This window comes from Styela clava, chromosome 10 (assembly GCF_964204865.1).
Source record: "Styela clava chromosome 10, kaStyClav1.hap1.2, whole genome shotgun sequence".
Classification (NCBI taxonomy): Eukaryota; Metazoa; Chordata; class Ascidiacea; order Stolidobranchia; family Styelidae; genus Styela; species Styela clava.
In genome coordinates, this window is record NC_135259.1 from 7,103,093 (window position 1) to 7,124,584 (window position 21,492).

Genomic DNA, 21,492 nt, shown 5'->3' on the forward strand with positions numbered 1-21,492 from the left:
ACATGCTACGCGTAATTAATTTCATACTGCGTTTATGACGCATCAATCGCATGCGTGTTGCGCGGAACGTCATTCTCTCATGCACAGCTAATAAAGACATCTAAGGTTACTATGGGATTAACGCGTCTCGAGAAATACTAATGTCACGAATCAATGTTTTACATTTTAACAACACATTTTCTAATACTAGTGATTCCCACATTTGTATGATTTGCATTCTAATGTTGCCCTAAAATTCGCCGCCTTCTACATAAACATACAGACTAGCTATTTCGTGGATACATTTTGATTTTTACATACATTTTACTAAATAAAAACAACGCATTCTATAATGATATTATAACGCATTCAGTCCAGTCAATCAAACACTGCTACAGTAAATAGTATATTGGAATGCCATGGTTGTATAGTTATGTTGAATATATTGTAAAAATAGACAGTTATTGTTTACATTCATTAAATAAGCTCAGCAAAAATATAATTATAGCAATATTATAGAATGTACGCACAAATAGGTATCATAACTTTATAAGATATTTGAATCACAATATTAAATTATTAATAGCGTTGAAATAATAAAAATATTAGCTGAATGAGATACGTGCCCAATTATATGATATCATACACAACAAAAAGAAATTCATCAGGGCAAAAAAACTTTATAGAGGTCTAAGCAGCCAAGAAGTTGAATTTCGCTCTTTCGATTCCTCGGCCTTCAAGTAACCATTGGTTACGTTAATGAAATGTCCAGCGTATTTGACTGATTGAAGAAAGTGTCGCCCCGAATGCTCATTCTTGTGATAGCGAATAACTCTTGGATCTTCAGACATATCTGATCGATTTAATGTGTAAGGCGGATCAAAATCACTTGCAAGACGAAGTAGGCCATCTTCACCGATGGCGGCATAGTAATATTTCGAACCTTTCAAATCCTTGAAGCCGATCACGTAATGCTCGGCACTGTCCGCTACGTACCAGGCATAAATCTCGTGAACTACGTGAGACAATTGAGCATGTAAAATCTCATGATCGGCAATTCGGCGTGGTTTCCACTGCAGCGAATCTTCTACGTCAACTAATCTTATCAGCATCGCAGAGTCCATGATTCCATCACATCGATCATAGCATATTGCAATTGCCATAACAATTTCACATTTGTTCACATTTTCTTCGTCTTCCGAGTCGGAGCATATTACCTCATCGTAGTTTAAGCCTTGAGTATTTTTGCCCTTCTTGGCCCTTGTTTGATAAGTGCTAGTTTGACATGACATGGTTACTATACCACACGATGCTACGAAAGAATTTTTGCGCGGACGGTCCTTCGCAAAAGAAGCAAGACTATTCATAGACGACGACATGTTGGATTCCCACAGGTTGTCAAAGACAAGCAGTTCATCGCCAGACCAGGGTGTTTTTTCCACACAGCATGACTTTGATCTTGCTTTCGTTTTGAAACGTAATGTTGAAAAAGAGCAAGGTATTATATCTGACATCACGTAAAATAATAGTATTTACGATTCTGAAATACGATATGTCGTAAAATATGGGAAATATTTGATACAAAAAAAATGTTACGATCAAAGTTTGTTCAAAAAGTTGCGCCAAGAGGCTTGTAAGTATGTAAAAAAAAACACTTTCAGTTGACTATAGAATAGACTATAGTATTTTTATTTTATGCAATAGATGATGTGCCTCGGCGCTCGTGGATTGAACATAGATTGTGCTGTGGTGTATGAAGGGTTTTTGGCGATATGAAACCGTTCATAGGCTGATTAATTAATTATGGTAATTATTGGATTATATCCGGCGAGTTCATGACTGAAAATGCTTTTTCTAACATTGGTACACACTTTTGAGCCACTGGGTCTCGACTGAAATACATCCTTCAGCCATGGTTGTACCGTACATGGTTCAGTTTACAAACTTAAGTTAATATCAAGACCCGTATTACGTATTATTTGAATGAATAAAGACAATATTAATTTTCCTGATTCCTTATACAATGACAAAACTAGTTTAAAAATTCACCGAATGACAATATCAATTTTCTCAATTCCTTATACAATGACAAAACTAGTTTAAAAATTCACCGGAAAAATAATAGCCTGGGATGCCGGTATTCCCGGTAAGTTTGGAAGCTGTGATTAGCTTCGAACACTGATAATCTTCGGGTTACAGTCTAAAGTTCTTTCTAACGTGCCTGAGGTACAAGCAGTTTATTAGGATTGTAGTATATAATAAACTATATGTGCAATACTCTATTATATATTATCTGAACTGTTGTTATATTTGTTAACTGAGTTTTGACTTGTCTTGAAGTTTATTAGGCCTACACATAAGCATAGTCTAAAATCTACTTTATATCTTTTGTATTCGGTGTTTTTTCAAGTTTAGTTGTGCGCTCGTGAACTTGCTTAGAAACAACTAAACGACCAACTACATCTCCAACTTGATTTATAACCTAAACGCAAAGGAAGTGAAATCAAACGAAAGTAGTATCCCCAACATACAGTGAATCAAATCCGGTTGATATGCAATACAGTAATCCAGTAATTGGCTTATTTGATGTTTGGTTCTGACTAATCGCTCGTTAAACTATATCAGGGAATCCTCTCACGTTTCGGTGTGTCCACATTGTGTCCTATTGTAGGCATTGTAAGTTGTGCTATTCGCTTTACCGTTCTACAAGTGTATATAAAATGTAAAAAATATTAAACTTACCATTTGAATCCCAGTCTGTATACAAAATATGCTTGAACAATAATAAACAATCGGACAATACTTGAATACTTGATTTCATACCACCGAACTATATTCAACGCAAAAGCCATGATCCTCTTACCTTGCTGGTGTTAGTGGTGTATTATCTTCAATGAATAGTAGTTGAGCTCCACTGACTTGGCCCGCTAAATTGGCAAAAAAGGTTTGTACACATCAACGATTTGTTCAAATTACGTTACAAAATATAAATATTTTATTAACAGATTAAGTAGGACATATGTTGAATCAAAATGGCATTTACATCATTATTAAGCAATACAAAAAGTCATGTAAAAAAGCAAATAAACCGCTCAGTATAGATTCCCTCTTCTGTTCAGAATCTAGATCATTTACAAGGCGGCCATGGACAACCCACGCATCATGGCCCACAAAATAAATCCTTCAAGTAACGGTAATTATTAAATAAAAAAGAGAGCTATGTTCAACTATATGGATACGTAACAAGGTGTCGCTATGTTTTATTTTGACACCTAAAAAACGAATCTCTTGAAGACCACAGAAATTTTTGTAAAGGGTAAAAGTAACAGCCTTTTGGCAAAAAAATCAATCTTTAACCCCTGAAAATTTCAAAGCAATTCGTCCAGTATTCGAAGAGAAAGCGATTCTATCATGACAAAAAAAAAAAGAAAGGCAAGAATAACAATATAATATTGAAAAGATCGTTATGTCCACTGAAGTGTCCAGAAATTAAAATTCGATACTTGTTTGGCGCTCCAGAATGGTGTGCACCAATATGTAGGTAACTAATTTCGTTCGCCTACTTTACATCCAGTTTGTGTAAATGGACTGATTACTATAGGCAGGGGGTAACATCACTTGGCCACTACAGACAGTCCCCGAACTCGTAATCGAACGAAAATGAGAAACATCGGAATAAAATTATGGGCTAACCCTAACCTGGTGCACACACCACTGGAGTACCAATTTTTTGACTGCTTTATTGCCCAGTCACTCAATATATAACAATAAAACAACCGGGGCATAATATTTTTATTGTTCTGAATGGTTTCACGAGTTGTGATACTTTGAAGCTTTATGATTTAAAGAAAAAGCTCAAAGCCAAAGAAGTGCGAGAAAAACAGACACGTGCTTTCAAACACCAAAGAAGAGGTTCTTGTAATTCACATAAATTCATTTCAAAATATTCTAATCTTCTGCAAATTCAAAGCTATGATGAAGCTACGTGCAAAAGTCACTTAATTAAAATCTTAATGAAAGACGTATGTTGTTCGATGGTGACATACAAAAAATGAAAATCGAATAATAAATATTGCAGAGATAAGGTTTAGAAAAATTTTCCCTGAATAATAAATCTGTGAAAACTAGACGTAAGAATCAAGCAATTAGAACGGATATGTGGGTTGTATTTTCAAGAAAAGAAGATGATTACGAGTTGACGAGGAATTCCAGAAGAAACGACATTTTCCAAATTGAGCAATTCTTTATCTTCATCATTATTCCGTCCATCATTGCCGAAAGGAAACTTCATTCAAAATTGAAGAATTGATCTTAATTAAACATTATAGCTTGTTATTTATGATACAACTTTTAAAGACAATTGAAGTACAATCTTAGCATTACGCACTTCTGGAAAAAAAAATTATACATTTATTCATATTCAATACAACACTTAAATCCGAATATTTTTCAATTTAGCTACATTTCAGTGTATATCTGTACATCAAGTGACTCCATCATTCAACGTAATGAATTTTCAGTCATTGCTTGTGAGAAGGTACGGATTGAATGGTTAAGGATGAAATGAGCTCATCGTCTTTTATTCGATAACGTTTATTGAAACATTTTCTTTGCCTGGATTGAATTTAATTCACGGGAATGCATTGATATAAGAGATAGTCATTACCAAAGAGCATATAGTGAAAAGCGTTCACCAGAGCCTTAAAATAACCTGAACAATATAGATTAACTTGCAGAATTTTTGGCATGTTTCTGAATATTTATTCATTCTTTTTATTTGGTTTCGGGTTTTAAACTAACTAATGTATTTACCTTAGTGAATCAATGTTATCACAAGATGTTCTTAACTTTCAGTCACACATGCTTTATGTTATAGTTCAGTAAAATGGTGGTCATTTGCTAGTAATTTTAAATATATAAAGAGGTTGTAGTAAATTAAATGAATATATCAATTTCATATGACTAAAAATGAGCAAGGTAGGATGTTTTACCCTTCTGCACCAAACATAGATTCCGGGTTCTCCATTTATTACAGGTGTTATGGGCTATTGAAATTATGCAAATCGACATAAATATTGCGACAGATAATACAGATAAATTTACAACATCTGTATCAATTAATCAATTTTGAAGTCAATGGCTATAAGCACTTTTAATATTAGTGTAACGAATTGTTGTCATAGTTCCGTTTTTGCTTCAATAAATCGATATAATGAGTAAATTCCCACCATAAATACGAAACTGAAAACTCAGAATAGTTGCAAAGGGGAAACTTAACATTTTGCATGCGAAAATGATGACACTGTGTTCAAAATTTTCTTATGTTTTGTTGTATTTAAATGTAATTTTTGCCCTGGTGTAAATAGGTCATTCAGATTGACTCAAAAAACAGAAACCATCAATTTATTAATTACTTGACAATTGATTTCTAACAAATGATTGAACGCAACTGATTAATTACAATAAAAATACCTCAAACATATGTCTTTTATAAAATATCGAAGATAAATGACTCTGAAATAACTGCATATTTTATACGATATCGCTACCGTATAAACTTACATTAATTAAGTTAGAGTTCAATTTGAGTTTAATTAATTTTTTATTGCGATGACGCACAAGGTCCTGTATTACTCAAGTCTTGGGTGAAAGACTGGATTTTTTTGGCAAATGGGTGAACATTTTACTTCTATATATCATAGAAGCAAAACCGTTATCATTCGTAACATGATAATTTAATGTTTTCCTAACACGATTATTGAAATTATTGATTTTTTACATATAAAAGCCAGTTAGAAAGAGCAAATAATATTTAGGAGTTATAATACAGTTTTTCGACTGAATTCAGACTGGAGTCTTCCTACATGCCTCACCTCTTACAACAACAACTATTCAAATATCATTTTATTTGTGCTTGTGAAATATTAAAGTTTCGTGAAAAGTGATAATAGTTTTATACAAACGATTTAAATATCGAAAAGATCCCACAATTTCCATTGTTGCCGCGTTGTACCGGCATTGACATTTGGTGTAGATGTAGAATTTACTTTTCTCTTACCATTAAGTAGATTAAGTTGGTACCTTTAACTGTTCACCATGATACAGTCAGTCATATGACGACGCTCTATCTGTTAAGTACTTATACATTAATTAATAGTAAATTCTCTGTTGTCATAAGAAATGCAGGCAGACAACCCGACAGCATTACACAAAAATGACGGGATGTTCACTGAATTTTCCATGTGCATTTTGTTTTTATGTCAAGTTGTCTTAATGTAGGAAATTTCGACAAATTTATGGATTTGTTGCCAACAAAACTACTTTTCGGTCGCTTGATATTGATCACATAATTGAGATTACGTAATTATAATTTTTTGCAAATATGCGAGTTCATTGGGTTGATATGCTTTTTTAGCAATGGATACAAAAAGTCAATGAAAAGTAAATAGGTTTATGCTTCCGCAAGACTGCTGGCTTGCTTTTTGTTAAACTTTACGATCTTTACGAAACTTTCCTTTCGCTAGACTTATTGACCGCCCATCTCCTTGCAATCTTATGGTGGTTCGCATAACCCCGATCGGTTACAGCTTCCTGCGCCAGAAAATACATGCGTCTAGTCAACTCATATCCTGCATGGACCGGTAAAAAGACGAGAGGGTGTGGTTCGCCATATGATTGCTCCGTCTTATCGACTTTCTTCTCCCTGGGACACGCATGAAAATTTTACCCAATTAAAGGCCAGAGCTATGGCTCTCAACTTTTATGAAGGCTATTATAGTAAGCACACTCATGGCCGTAACAATCAGCAAACGCTGGTGAACTAAGTTCACTCGACAGCCAAATTTCATACAATAATGCCACAAGACAGTACGTCACTATTATAATTCAATATCGGATACAGTTCGTCAACTTAACTTCGTCAATTAAAAAAGTAAGGAAAATAGAAGCCATGGCAGGTATCATCTCCCTTTCAGCGCATATTCACTGTCGGATGCATAAAACAAAAAATTTATTTACAAAGTTTAATCAAGAATTCAATTATAAGTGTTGATCCGCAATAAGCGGAAGTAGGTAATTTATCATGGAGTATCGGAGTTATGGAAAAACTCGACTTTGTAGCCTTGCAAGATACAATATATAAAAGTCAAGAAATTCCAGTACAAACATGATCGAAACTTCATATTCATTAATTATATTAAACATTCAACAATTTCTATTTACACATTATTCGTTGGAATTGATCATCATCTGCAGATATAAATTGATTTTAAGATTTATATAAACCGTTTCTAACTTAGTGCGTCACGTGACGTAAATGATAACCGCAAAATACTGATAGAAATATAAAGTGAAATTGAGGAAAATTTATGGTAGTTCAATAAGGCGACAATGGTATTTTGTTTTATCTATATTTTATGAAAGGAAAGGCCATGCATCGGCAATAATAGTTCAAAACAGAATGCGTTCTGCGTTACTCAGAAATAGTAACTTTACTATTTTTTTTCATCAGCTTTTAGAATTTTCTACCATTCCAAGTTTATTCTAAAGATGTTCTAGAGTGCATACTTAATTCTTTACGCGATCTGTGATCACAATTCGTTGTTATTTTGCGTGTGCTGTTAAAAATAAAAAGTGATTCCACTTCAAAACACATGTCATGAATCTTCCTTGTGCGTGGTATAAATCATCCACATTCAACTTACAATTTACAACCCATTTGCAATGAACATAACCTTAGAATTTATATACTGAATATTATTTATTAATAACATTATGAATTGAATTAATCTACTTTTCGAGTATATTTTATGATTTTTTGTCATTACGAAATGGTGGCTTCACATCGCTTCCGCAATATATCCCTTTGTTCAATGCATAACACTGGAAAAAGATCAATTTTGTCTATTAATCGATACTCAAGCGTAAAACTATCTTCTTTTCCTGAAATACGCATAAAATCGTGCATAAAACTTCCAAACATTCGCACAGAATACTATGATTCGATTATATTTGTTCAATCTTGACCTGGTGATATATTGACATCTTATTATTAGAATTACTAATAAATCAAGCATGATGTTGTTCTTAAAATTTAAATTGATTATTTGACCTAGAAGAAAATGAAAATTTAGAAAAGGTAGTAAAACGTTTACAACTTTGCTAAATTTAGCAGGCTACGTTAGTCACGGGGCTAAGAAAATCGTTGCAAACGTGAAAGTAAGATTTTGGAAGATTCTAGGCGTGGCAAAACATGGATATTACAGTGGGAATGATAGAGGCTGGCAAGAACAATATACAGTTTGATTAGTTGGTATTGTATTTTCTTATAAATGCGTACAGGCATGAAATCTCGTCCTACTCGCATCTGGTAAATAATAATGCGTCTGAAGTATGGAGTATTGTCGTACAAGGTGTGGACGGCATTTAACATCCACAAAAAGTATCGCATGGATAATCCTTCAAAAAAAATTATTTACTAATTTGTATGTATGGTTTAATAAATAATATTTGATAATAATAATATTAAATAATAATTTGCTGGAAGTGATGCATGCCTAAATCTGTTTTGTGCTTTGAATACAAAAAGCATATCTGGTCGCACAATGACAGCACGCAGAAAATGTAAAAGAATAGTGAATATGACTATTTATTTATGAGTTTCATTAGCAGGACAAGGCCCCAAGGTTTGACGACGTTGCTTCCAAGCCACCTTTTTTTAGTTCCTAAGTCAGGATTAAGTGACCACTTGCTTTAGAATATTCATGATTTCGAGAAAAAACAAATATCGAGGAAATAACTATAGTTGTGGTGAACTATAACCATTTTGTAAGGTGTTTTTTACATTCTTTGCAAATTTAGTATTTTTTTTTATTACAAATGTAGAAATCGTTATCAATTTTTACACTTTCCTTTTTTGACGCAAAATGCACTCATAGATTGTTTTGTTAAATATTTGTTGTTGTTGCGACAAAATTTCTTTGAATTAATTTTATTCAAGTCAATTAAGTGCAAGTGTGTTGTAGAAGACTATTACTTCAGTACTTTTTCATTTTGCAATTTGCAACACATTTGTCGATTTAAAAATGCGCTACCACATACTGGGTTTTCCGATTTCTTATTTCGGGATGTGAACTCTCATCGACCCATCATTCTATTGAATGTGATGAAATGCCATAGTACAATATATTATTTTTTTAATTTTATCATTGCACCAGTATAGCTTTTGTGTATAAAAGAAGTTTAAAACATTGATCAATGCTAATTTGACGGAATTAAATTATTTAGATTATTGAGTAAACAATCAAATTAATTCGCTAATACAACCCTGAGTATGAGCCTAATGAGGATACTTTGCAGAAGATAAATTCTGATTGTGATTGTTATTCTCCACCATGTGCGATTCACAGACCTACCTATATGTTTAGACGAAAGACATTTGAAAATATCAGCCTGAACTTTCTAAAATTTATTCTGTTACCATTTATTTCAATCTATTCATTTACCATACGACAGGTCAATTCACCTTTGCTTGTAAGTCACGCTAACACAACATGAAAACGTGATTACAGAAATAAGCTGATTTTGGAGTTTTATGGAATAAATATTTAGCGCGAAATGAGATGTTTAGGTAGAAAAATTGATATTATTTGAACCGTTAAATCTGGAAGATTAGGATGACATAATGATTAACCATTCGAAGATTTGAGGCCTTAAACTTGTTATAAACATGATATGTTTGCTACTTCGAGCGCACATTAAGCTTGGTAGCATGTGGCAGAAATAGAAATATGTGTTACAATCACTACCAACGTTATATATCACTATGTTGTTCATTATATCTAGCAAAAGAACCTAGGCTCAAAAAAAAAAGAATACTTGAAGATGAAAACGATAATGGGAAAGAAGATTCTATAAATTCCATAAATTACATTTAGGTAAAAAGTACTGAAAGAAGTTCTGCACTCTTGATTTCGGAAACATATCTAAAGTAATGAATGTACAAAAAGAAGTTATATCTCGAGTATCGATCCTAAAAACGATGGTTCTCTAATACGAAAGCAAAAATTAGATCAGAGAGCGATGCTCAAATATATGAACACAATGGACAAATGACCACCGTAAAAGTCATTGAAGTGAATTATAAACTGCGGTGCATCAATTTAAAAAAAAAGTAAATTTTGGGTGAAATGATGAAATTTTGAAACAGAAGAAGATAAAATACCCCTTTTTCGAATACTTTCATCTCTAAATATCATAAAATTGAAATAGATTGGCCTGGTATTTGTAGAGAAAGCGTTTTTGTTACAGAAACAACACCTCCAAGAGAACAACAATTTCCATAAGTTCGCTTTTTGTCCAATAAAACGATTCATATCCTGCAACTGGAACAAGGCAGCAAAACATATAAATAACAAAGAGTAACGTCACAGGAAGTCTCTCGGCGTGTGTGTGAACTCAAATAGTACATGTTTGGACAAGTTTATACATTACAAACAATAAATATGTTTGTTACTAGGACCGCCGTGATTGGGTTCATTCGTGTTCAATTGATTAGGGATAGGATATGTTTTATTAGTATTTTAACGTAAACAAAAATATAACTGTATACATTCGATGTTCTTTTGCTTTTTTTGAATTCCTATGTTGTTTTCAACTGTTTTTATAACGCAGTATAATATTAGTTTTTACATAGTGAGTGGTACACAATGAAGCTTCTGACACATATCATTACTACAGCTGTCCTAGTCCTAGGTGCGACATGGGTATCCGCTGAAATTGAATTCAAGTATAAATTTGTGAGTAAAGCCTTTTTAAATACTTTTTTAAATCTTTGATTTTTGTACGTTTTATTGAAGCAAAATCCCGAACTGCACCTACAGAGAAATAATTCGGCAAGTGAAGGTTCTTGAAATAAAATCAATTGACAAGCAGCAACTATAGTAGAGTGACTGGATGTCATCGAGATGCAGTTATCCGAAAATTTGTGGCAACGGGGACCGATTTATCCATGACTTGAATACGTGCTAGCATTATTAAACAACTATTTTGCTGTGTCTCAGATGTTTCGAAGTAAAAATAAAATCATATCCGACATCAAGAGTAAATTCAAAAGACGGTAGACAAATTTCCACAATTGAAATACCAGCTGGCAATAAAAAAAAAATGGGATTCTGATCGGTGTGCATCTAAAGTACAAATTCTTTTTTCAAGATAAAGTTTAAATTCAATTTAGCAACTAATTTCTTGACTTTTTCATCTTAATGACTAAAATCCTCATTTTAGTTGCGTTTGGAAAGCATGTTCGAGATTGAAATATCAACAGAAATCCAACCTCAGGACGCAACCAGACGTTATGTTGCAGTTGCCTTTGGTCCCAACGCACTCATGCAAGATGCTGATGGTTATTTCTGTACAAATGCTCTTTTGAAAAGCTTTACAATTAAAGAACTTCAAACGGTACCCATAGAATTGCCGGTGAGTTGTCTATAACTATATATCCGTCAGCATAAAGTATATACAATACGATAATACATAATGGTTGCATTGACTATATTGTATAAAACTCGAAATGATTCCGAATTTTCTTTTTTTTTTAAATGTCTATGTTCGGTAGCATTCGTGGATGTTGGCCATTAATTGATTTGGAAATGGTTTTTTAATAAATCTATGGCTTTTCCCCAGTTATTCAAAATATTCGTTCTTTATCTATTAGAAACTGAATGGAGCTATTTTGAAAACCGTTAGCGCAGATGGAGGTAAATTGAAATGTACATTTCTTCGACCAATCAAAGTACAGAAAAGTATATCGAATGACGTACTTTACGATTTCGACTTCGAAAAGGAAACATACCATGTTCTAACTGCTACTGGGTACCTAGATGCACAGGGTGAGTTGGTTAATATGACTTGCTTTTATTAAAACATAACGGATCGGATAATCGAGTATACTGTGTTTTCAGTGTAACGTGTATACTGAGGGGGAGGGGGTTCTGTTTTCACTCAGCAAGTTCACTTGGAGTAAGGTACTAAGTTTTAAAAAAAATGTTCCATTACATATGAACCCACGTACATTTGAACCCACGATAATTGCAACTGCATACTATTGCAACTATGGACTTTTTTGTTTCACGGATATTTGAACCCATACTAACCCTAACTCATGGGTTGTAGCACCCGCATATAGATTGAACCCGCGGTTATACACATGGGTTCAAATGTACGTGGGTTCAAATGTACGGTCACCTAAAAAAAATTTTAAAGAATGGTCAGTCAGTACATAAGCTACAGACTATCAGTCGATATCGAATAAAAGTGGCCATGTCTGTCGGCTTTTGCACCTTAGGACTTGGGCTACCCAACCATTTAGCTATTAGACAGTGGAAAATAATCTCTTTTCTGTCTCTCAGGCGGGATGCAGTATCACACTTATAGAGCCGTAAACATGGAAAAGACAGATTTCGCATCAGCCATCTATGCTGAATACAGCAAGCCTGTTGATCAAAGTGAATGTTCAAAGAACGGAAAAAATTGTCTGGCGGTGCCTTCTCCTTGCACAACCAATCAACCACACTGCATGTTCTTTGCCATACGTCAGGTTAGATAAAAAAAATGTAATCGAAGTTCCATTTGTAGTTAGAAATGCACAAAGCTGTAAATTACACTAAAGTGATTTCATCACAAAATCAAATATTGAGTTTTATATTTAGTATTTCTACAATTATTCTAATTAATAAGGTTTTTCAAATAGTTCTCTCACACACAGTTTCATTTAACGCTTCGTTTGTTACATTTTTTTAAGTTTTTATTCTAGAGAAAACTTTGCATGGTGCATATGCGTGATTTGCTTTAACATTGCAACAATAATTGTTGAATCTAATTTGTTATTAATGCTTTCGATTTCAATTTCGCTTTTGGTTGAAAATACTTGAACGGTTCTTGGCATCGTTTTCTGCAATTGAAAACTAAACTAAAGAGACAAGTTTGATTATCGACATTATTGATCAAAAATGTTTTAATATCAAACTTGATTACTGCGACTCAAGTAGATTTTCATGCCTTATTATAAAGGTACTAGAAGTCATCTCTGTAATGAGGCGTGTCCCCAATTACTATATGCGCGGCATCTAAGGCATATAGGCATTCTGCATTTTGAAAAGTAGACCATAATGTTATTTCGCGGTTAATCGGTCCATTGTAGACATCACTAGCCTTTACATTTCAGACCACAAAATTTGAAAATACCTCGAGCCAAGTCACAAACTTGTTGACTAATCTTGAAAATCTTGATATGATATTTTTGATTGGTCACCTCGATTACATGATTTGAAATCGCTTTGTTCCTTGATATTCAATGTAGGTGGCTATAGCAATTATGATCACAATATATACACACTAATTCAGGTTGGTGACCGATTCGAAATAGAATTGAGCGGAGGGACCGGTAACGGTGGATCTTATATGGCTGTTGCTTTTGCACCAGAAAATAAGATGCATGATGCTGATTTATATTATTGTACTGGAAATGAACTAAGATCTGCTGTTATTAGAAAAAGAGAAGTCCGACCGGTGGACTTAAACGATACGGTGCGTATGAAATCAAAATTATAGAAAAAAAATGATAAATTTAATGAAAATAAATCTATAAGATCAATTTTTAAAAATTTCAATTCATAAAAGGTTGGCTACGATACAATTGAATTTTTTTTATTTCACAGACCATACAAGTCTTAAAGACATCATCTGAAAACGGAGTGGCACAATGTGTATTTTTCAGAAAAGCCTGCGTAACTAAAGAAATATCAGCTGGAATCAGAAATGATTTTGACTTCCCGGGCGAAACATACTTCATACTTCTTGCTATGGGGAAAATGTCGCCAGGTAGATTTTAAAAGGGATGGGCATATCCAGATTTTCGTGGATGAAATATTTACAACTTTTATTTTCTAAATTTGAATGCAAGTAATTTCATTTCGATTAAATTTTCTTAGATGGAAAGATGTTATATCATGGGAATGACACACGCCTGACAACTAGAGGAGCCTTGCCTCTTGGAAATCCAGCAGGACTAGACTATGAATGGTATGTATACATGCCCACGATTTGCAAACTAAACCAGCAATTTGTATATTTATATGGCCCGTGTGTGCGTGGAAGAAATATTTAGGCTTATAAATTGAATATTTGTAGAGCATAGTTTGCAATTACGTCTTACTACAGTTTATTTATATTGACGAGCGGCACATTTCGCAGAAAAGATCCTTCTTGTGACGTGTCTGTGACACTACCATTGTCTGCCACATACCATGTCTGTTTTATATGTGCCGCGCTGTTAATGTAAATCGACCTGAGTTACTCCGAATACAGGATTGTCTCCAGTTATTGTAATGTAGTACAAATGCGGAGCTTGATATATCTATCACGATATGTATGATTCTTCCAAATGGTTTTGATACGCGGATAACATTACAGCACTTTACTCCAGCTTTCGTTATGAAATTGTATGTATTTATGACGAGTTTTAACTAATTGACACAAGCTCGTCAATAATTATAAATATAGGTTTTTCCAAGTAACGCATTTTGTCAAGGGTTTATGATTAGCGTCCTATTAATGAAACTTAACTCACGTATGTCCGCTTGTATATTCTAACTGAGTGAATGTATCTACAATTGTAACTGACAATAAATTTTGTTTGAAATTTTTTTCAGCGATGCCATCGATTTTGAAAAAGAAGTTGTAGATTCTAGTACGTGCGCAACTTCAAAAAATTGCGTCACTTTTCCAACCGGTTGTCATCCGTCATCTCCAGATTGTTTGTTTTTCTCTTTTACTCAGGTGACAATAAGAAAAAGTTAACAAATACTGAAATGTTCAGGGTCGTGATTGCTGAAACGTAACACTAATTTAAATGCATAGCGTACAGGTTGTTTATAAATCGGGAATTTATAATCTATAGCAGTCGTGACCAAACCCGCGGTTCTTGCGCCGGTTTATGCGTCTCTTTTCGCCTTCGTTATTTTGAGTAAATAAAACTTGCAAACTACGAATCATCTTGTTTCGATTAAACATATTATGATTCATCGTGCATTGTTCTTTTGCGTCGAAGATACATGAACACTGGGGCTGGGAATTTCGGGGAAAACACTTTAACCGTTAACCGGGTAAAATTAACCGATTGACCGCAGCGTGACATTTGACGTAATAATTTATAATTTCAGCTTGTTACGTCACAATGGTTATGAAGCAATTTCGCGTGATCTTATCCCGTTATCGCTCAAAATTATTCACAAATCGAGATAGTACATGATTGCTCTGCTGCAAGAGATATGCAGCGTGGTTCGGACATGTGGGAGTATTTTAGAAAATCCGATTCCGTTATCAAACGTCATTTATGTGACAAATTTTCAGTGATCGATGTACAAATTCTACTTCGAGATATATCATAAATAAAAACGGCACCATCTGCGCACTTGTTGGATGACATTGAATATACGATTTTGCAATAAAACAGCGGATTGTTTGAAATGCCCTCTAGTCGCAGATGAGGCTGCAACTGAGTTGAGGATAATCGATCTTCACGAGGAAGACCAACTGAAATGAGCTTTAAGGGAAGGGACCATTAAGTTAAGGAAAAGCATGCCAATGAAAAAATACCCCAATGTCAAACGAGCTGCGCTTAAGATATTGTCAATGTTTGGGCCAACATGCGTATGCGAATGCCAGAAATCACACTAGGTGGCATGCATAACAATACGTGGCTTATAAATTTCTGTCACAATCATGTTGGCTTGTGACATTTACAATAAACTAGCAATCTAGCGGAGCCGAATAAAGGTATATCTGATGTTCATGTGTGTTCTTGTTTATAATGTGGCTCCTCGCGGTAAAAAAGAACGAAATGCGGCTCTTGGTCTCTGACTGGTCTATAGTCACTAGTTGTGAAACAATTTTCTATGTACACTGTACAGAATATTTTTGAATTAAAACTAACGATTTATTTATTTTTGTGGGTGGACTTTTTTCTGATTCAGTTACAATACATATATTTCATCAAAACAAATTTGCCCGTGTTCACACCTAATTGTACAGGAACAAAATCAATACTTTACTCAGTACTTTACTCAATACTCAAGTCAAATTATTACATTTCCATTTATTATACTTCGATAGGTTGGAAATGACTTTGAAATGGAATTGAGTGGCGGAACTGGCAACGGCCAACAGTATGTTGCAGTTGGATTCGCGCCGACTGGTGATATGCAAGATGCTGACGTATACTATTGTGACGGAAATGATGTCAGATCCGCAGTTATACGCAGGCTCTATCATCCTCCAACTACATTGATAAAGTCGGACGTAAGCTGTTGTAATCATAACTATAATACTAGTATTTCTAGTACTCTTCGGTCTTTATTCTCAATACAAATGTGGCAGATTTTTCATAACTTACAACATAAACTGCAACAAGATGAACAATTTCCATCCGGTTTAAAAAAATAAATTTAGCGCACATTGAAGATTTTATTAAGAAGTTTAATACGAGTGAACTTTTGGCATATTTCGGCGTCAAATAAGTACTGCATCTGGAAAAAAATAGTGCCAAATTTTCAAATTGGAACCACTCTTTGCTTTACTAGTAAAAAAAATTATTCATGGTTAAGAAAATATATTTATTTTGAAATTATGTAAAAGCAATGACCTGTTCTAGTCCCACTGCGGGTAAAAATCCACACCGGGCGGTAATTGCAGGATGCCCCAATTGAATTTTTTCTACAATAAATGGACAATATAATGGAATATCTCTAAATTACCCTTTTTCAGTCCGTAATCAATGTGATGGCTAAAACGACAAATGGTATTGGTCACTGTCGCTTCACCCGACCAGCTTGTGTCACAAAGCAAGTGTCAGAAAATAGAAACTATTCGTTCGATTTATTGACAAGTGGATACCACTTTCTTTTAGCAATGGGAAATAAAAACGCAGGTTATATATTATATTTTTAACTCCTTTTTTATTATTTCTATCTGACTAATAGTCAATACTTTTCATAATTAATCAGGCCAGAGTTACGTTGGGTAAAATTGCAATTCCATATTGAGTCTTTCTCTATCCCTCTCCGTTGTTCACGACTCTAGAAACTCCCATAAAATAATATTGGTAGAACAAGAACTAAGCTGATGCATACTAGTTTAGCACACAAAACTCCAATTTGAATACATTCAGAGATTACTTTGAATATACACATATTGCATAGCAATAAAATTATATTCGCCTTTTTTATTTTATCGGAAATATACTTTTTTTTATCATAAGATGGCGGACTCTCCTACCACGATAAGCAGAGGAGCGTGTTTATGTCACCCGATCCACTTGGTGTGGCTGAAGGAGATTATACATGGTAAGTTTCGCTGTGTTTAAAATTAAATATTAATTAGAGTTGATGGGTATTCATTCACAGTTTTCTAGGAAGTATAATACAACGATTATTAGATCAACGTACTACCGCTCTTAAATCTATCTACTGACTTCTCAAATTATTTTTTTTTAATTACTACGGTGCTTAACTGGTTGATGTTAAATAACTGCTTATATATGAAGTGTTGAAGATATGAAGAAAGATTATGAAGTGTTTGACACTGCAAGTTGTAACGGGCTGAAGGAATGTATACGTTACCCAAGTGATTGCTCGATCTTATCACCGAATTGTGCCTTCTTTGCGTACGAGCAGGTCGGTATACTATGTGACTTTTAAGTAACTATTATGTGAGGTAAGCTGTACGTTTATGCAAAAAAATTGTTGGACTCAAGTAACCGATGATCGGTAACGACATCCTTTGTTATCTGTGTCCTTTCGGAATATTCAATCGTCGACGTATTCTTACTTCCCTCTGGTTCAAAAGGAATATGCAAATACATTTAGACTGATGAATCGTTTACAATGGAGTTGAGTGGTGGCATTGGAAATGGGCAACAATACGTTTCGGTAACACTCGCTGAATCCGACACACAAGACGATGCATTGGTTTTCTACTGCACAGGAGAAGAAATGAAAACAGGATACGTTGAAGACGAAAAAGTGTTTGATGTTGAACATTCGGTGTGTAACATTTGAATTTTTTCACTCTCTATTTCGGAGAGAATAACAAAAATTTTCACATATTTTTTTAAAATTCTTACCGCTTATTCATTGAGCTGATGAAATCATTATAGAAGTAATAATTCGTATTTGGTAAGTTTTGATAGCTACCAACAAGTCACAAGTTGAAAAAAAAATTTAAATTATAAAAAGCTCATCCCAAAACGCTAACGAAAATTGTCATTCGGGCTGCAGTTTGGCCAAAGTGCACATTAGAACTAATCGGGTAACATTTCAAAAGTAGACACAGTTTGTTAACCACTGTTCATTGTTTTGAGACTTGAGGTTGTTTATTGGGTTGTAATAAACAAGCTTATAACCATGTCAGTTGATATATTCGAATATACAGCCTCAAAGTTTTCTAATCATGTTAAGGTGTTGTTATTGTTTTTGTTATATGCAGGGTATCGAAACAAAACTGAGTTCAACTATTGATGGTGTAGGAAGATGCGTATTTAAAATTCCTTCGTGTCTTGTAGCCAATAACAGTAAATCTAATGAAACATTCAACCTCATGGAGAAAAATTTTGCGGTGTTCGTTCAATATGGACAATTAGAAGGTGGGTAGTCTTTTGAACTTTCTGTTTTCTCTTTTGTATTAAAACGTACTTTACTTATATGTTCCTTTTTACTTCTTAGTTGTAAAATAGCAGAATAGTGCATTCCTCGAATAACTACTCCTAAAAATAAATATGTCCGTACAGGAGTTTACGCTGAACATTCTTGTGGAAGCTTCAGGCACAGCTCGTCCGCCTTTGTCTGTCGTTCATCAACTCAGAATTGTCGCGGGTCAATTTGCATGTCGACTACGGACATAAAAACCTTCTTTGAAAATCCTGAAATATCAAAATTTTGCCCTACATATAAAATAAATATGTACCTTCTGGTTTATCGCGCCTCCCTTCACACTGAAAGTATTGTCTTATATGTGATTCGTATTTATTTTTGTCTACTGTGTACTTTTGGTATGTGATAAAAAAAACTACTGACGGACTGACTGACTGACTGACTACCAAAATGAATGGGTTCTTTTTTTCCTTCAGATATATATATATATCAAATTTTTCACACACGCACACTCGCGCACTATAAAAAATAAAACAGATTAATCACATTCAATACGTTGCTTATATTTATATATTTATACATCAACTTGTTCCAAAGTCTTTTTTTATATTTTATTTACAGAAGACAAGCCGGTTTTAAATGTCAGTGTTCCTTCTGTTAATCACGTACTGGGACAAAGGTTTGAAAGGGCAAATTTCACTCAATGGTACATTTTATTACAATAATTTATCTATTGTTTCAGTATCAATATAGATACAGAGACATTTTTACTCTCCCCTATGAAAAACAGACCTCGTGAGAAAGTACACAATAACGAAAGTAAACGTAGATTATCGAATACAAAATATTCTTTAGAATATAGCATAAAATCTTGTGGTAAGCTTGCAAAACAGGAACACAATGACAATTTCAAAATATAGACCGTCATAGTGATATTTTAAGCATCGGAAGCAATTTAATCAAAGTCAACCCAACATAAATTATTTCGCCCTTCATGAAATTATTTTAATGCAAAAACTCATGAAGTCGCCAAGATTATTTATTTGCTTTTTGGTTTACTTTAAATTCATGAACTTTAAAATGGACGGAAAGATGAATAATACTGTTGCTTATGTAACATTATCTTGAATCCTTCGTTTTCGTTGTTATTGTATTTTGTCTTTGCCAGTTCCCGTTGGGGTCTTCGGGTGACAAACTTTTGTGAGTGAGGTTGAATGTGGAAATGCCGTCAGAAGTTCGGAAGAATAAATACATTTTTCATTTGTTTCACAAATGGAGTGATATTTATATGGCATTGCACATTGCAAAAATATTATATATATTTACTATCTTATTTGGCAATATAAACCAGTTGTGAGGTTCAAATAAATACGAATATAGAGCAATGAGCCCAAATATTAAAGTTTTACTAATTGTATACCATTCCTTGTAATTACAGCATCGTGATAAACATCGGCTTCCAATCTGGATCTGGAGTAGATGTTGCATGTGCAAATGTCTTCGTCATCTTTGCTCTTCTTTTGATTACAAGAATCATGTTGTGAAGCACGATAAAATGACATATACTTAGTTGAATATACTAATAGAAATAAATTTGAATCTGGATTTAATTGAATATGTGTGGACGCTATTGTACGAAGGAACTCTGTCTGAAAAACTGGATGCAAAACCTCATAACATTGTGCGCATTTGTGGCATTTTATTAAACCTTCTTTTTTATACAATATACTATAATGTTTCTGTACGGATACAATGTGTTATTCCATATGCTTCAAATATGATTTCTTCGTCAATTTTTTCTTCTAGAAAATTTCGTAACAGAAATTGCTATTGTCATAAACAATATAAATGTACAATCTTCAATAATTTTTTTCAATTCTATGAATTATGTTTAGGGCATGCCAGGTTTCATACAAAATAAATTTCAAACCGTTGAAAGAAATATCACACTTCTGAGTATTTGGTCTGATTTCTGTAGATGTCAGTCAGTGCATAGATGTTACATTTTGTCTCCGGCCAGTGCGTCTATATGTCGCATTGTCATAAGAGGGAATTGTACGAGGTACGACTGAGAATGAGCAACGGGTGTCAATTTATTACGGCTACTCTGCAGTTATATAAGGGTACATATTTTGAGTTAAACAGGAATTGTTTTTGCAAAAAAGGGTCATCTGACACAGTCGTTGTCTGACACCTGGTTCGCTTCCACAAGTAATGTGAATTTTCATCATCAGTTGAGGGCGCCAGATGGCCAAATAATGTTAATTGATTGGGGGTCGAATTTGCAAGTTCGAGTTCAACGCGAGCCTGTTCGTGTGAAGGGAAAAGCTAAGTTAAATATGTGTCTGTCTATGTGTTTTTGGTGATTTTGAAAGAGTTAAGTCGAGTATAAATACAAGATGATAAGCCTGTTTTTATAGAAAATCTAGACTATGCAAAGTCGTGCAGGTTTAGAGGCAGTACCGGTGAAGAACTGACCAAGCTGTCGAGTGAAGAGTGGAAGCAAATGTCAAAATGTGGGCTCAGTCCAGCAGTCTAAATTGACAAACTGGGAGTAGGAATGGGGGACTCGACTACTGGAGTAGAAGTTGCAATTTTGTACCGGTACAGTATTGGCAGATTGAGTTAATTTACTATAACCTTATATTCCTTTGAATACAGGAATACTGTAATAATGATCCAGTACCGGTATGCAGTATGAAATAATGGTCCAGTACGGTACCGGTACCAGTACCAGAGTACGGTACTGCACTTACAAACAGGGCTTGTTTTGTCAGCTTGTACTAAATATAACTGTATATGACAGATA

At 34.1% G+C, this 21,492-nt stretch overlaps 2 protein-coding genes across 4 annotated transcripts; one reads left to right on the forward strand and one right to left on the reverse strand.

The window, feature by feature from the left end:
- Positions 1 to 302: 302 nt before the first annotated feature.
- LOC120337330 (uncharacterized) lies at positions 303 to 2,908 on the reverse strand. Of its 3 annotated transcripts, XM_078117325.1 has the most exons (3): positions 2,843 to 2,908; positions 2,511 to 2,682; positions 303 to 1,519 (listed from the first exon to the last, which is right to left on the reverse strand). In XM_078117325.1, exon 3 carries the CDS (start codon positions 1,491 to 1,493, stop codon positions 660 to 662), a length of 834 nt encoding a protein of 277 aa, XP_077973451.1. In that variant the 5' UTR covers positions 1,494 to 1,519; positions 2,511 to 2,682; positions 2,843 to 2,908; the 3' UTR covers positions 303 to 659. The 3 variants fall into 3 exon arrangements, with proteins under 3 accessions (XP_077973451.1, XP_077973452.1, XP_039261031.2); XM_078117326.1 differs by lacking the exon at positions 2,511 to 2,682 and having other exon boundaries at positions 303 to 1,441; XM_039405097.2 differs by lacking the exon at positions 2,511 to 2,682.
- Positions 2,909 to 10,634: 7,726 nt separating this feature from the next.
- On the forward strand, positions 10,635 to 20,633 carry LOC120337293 (uncharacterized). The gene is made up of 16 exons (XM_039405041.2): positions 10,635 to 10,775; positions 11,263 to 11,454; positions 11,693 to 11,867; positions 12,387 to 12,574; positions 13,381 to 13,563; positions 13,695 to 13,857; positions 13,968 to 14,058; positions 14,688 to 14,814; positions 16,150 to 16,335; positions 16,801 to 16,963; positions 17,294 to 17,378; positions 17,579 to 17,708; positions 17,901 to 18,077; positions 18,520 to 18,676; positions 19,305 to 19,389; positions 20,122 to 20,633. The coding sequence occupies exons 1-16, from the start codon at positions 10,686 to 10,688 to the stop codon at positions 20,225 to 20,227; spliced, it is 2,298 nt and encodes a 765-aa protein (XP_039260975.2). The 5' UTR covers positions 10,635 to 10,685; the 3' UTR covers positions 20,228 to 20,633.
- Positions 20,634 to 21,492: the final 859 nt, after the last annotated feature.

Bases quoted from the DNA above. Each gene is read 5' to 3' on its own strand.
- LOC120337330 (XM_039405097.2), bottom strand. From the start codon at position 1,493: ATGTCAGATATAATACCTTGCTCTTTTTCAACATTACGTTTCAAAACG.
- LOC120337293 (XM_039405041.2), top strand. From the start codon at position 10,686: ATGAAGCTTCTGACACATATCATTACTACAGCTGTCCTAGTCCTAGGT. The intron at 13,858-13,967 runs GTAGATTTTAAA...AAATTTTCTTAG, and splicing joins TATGGGGAAAATGTCGCCAG to ATGGAAAGATGTTATATCAT. The intron at 17,379-17,578 runs GTAAGTTTCGCT...TTATATATGAAG, and splicing joins GCTGAAGGAGATTATACATG to TGTTGAAGATATGAAGAAAG.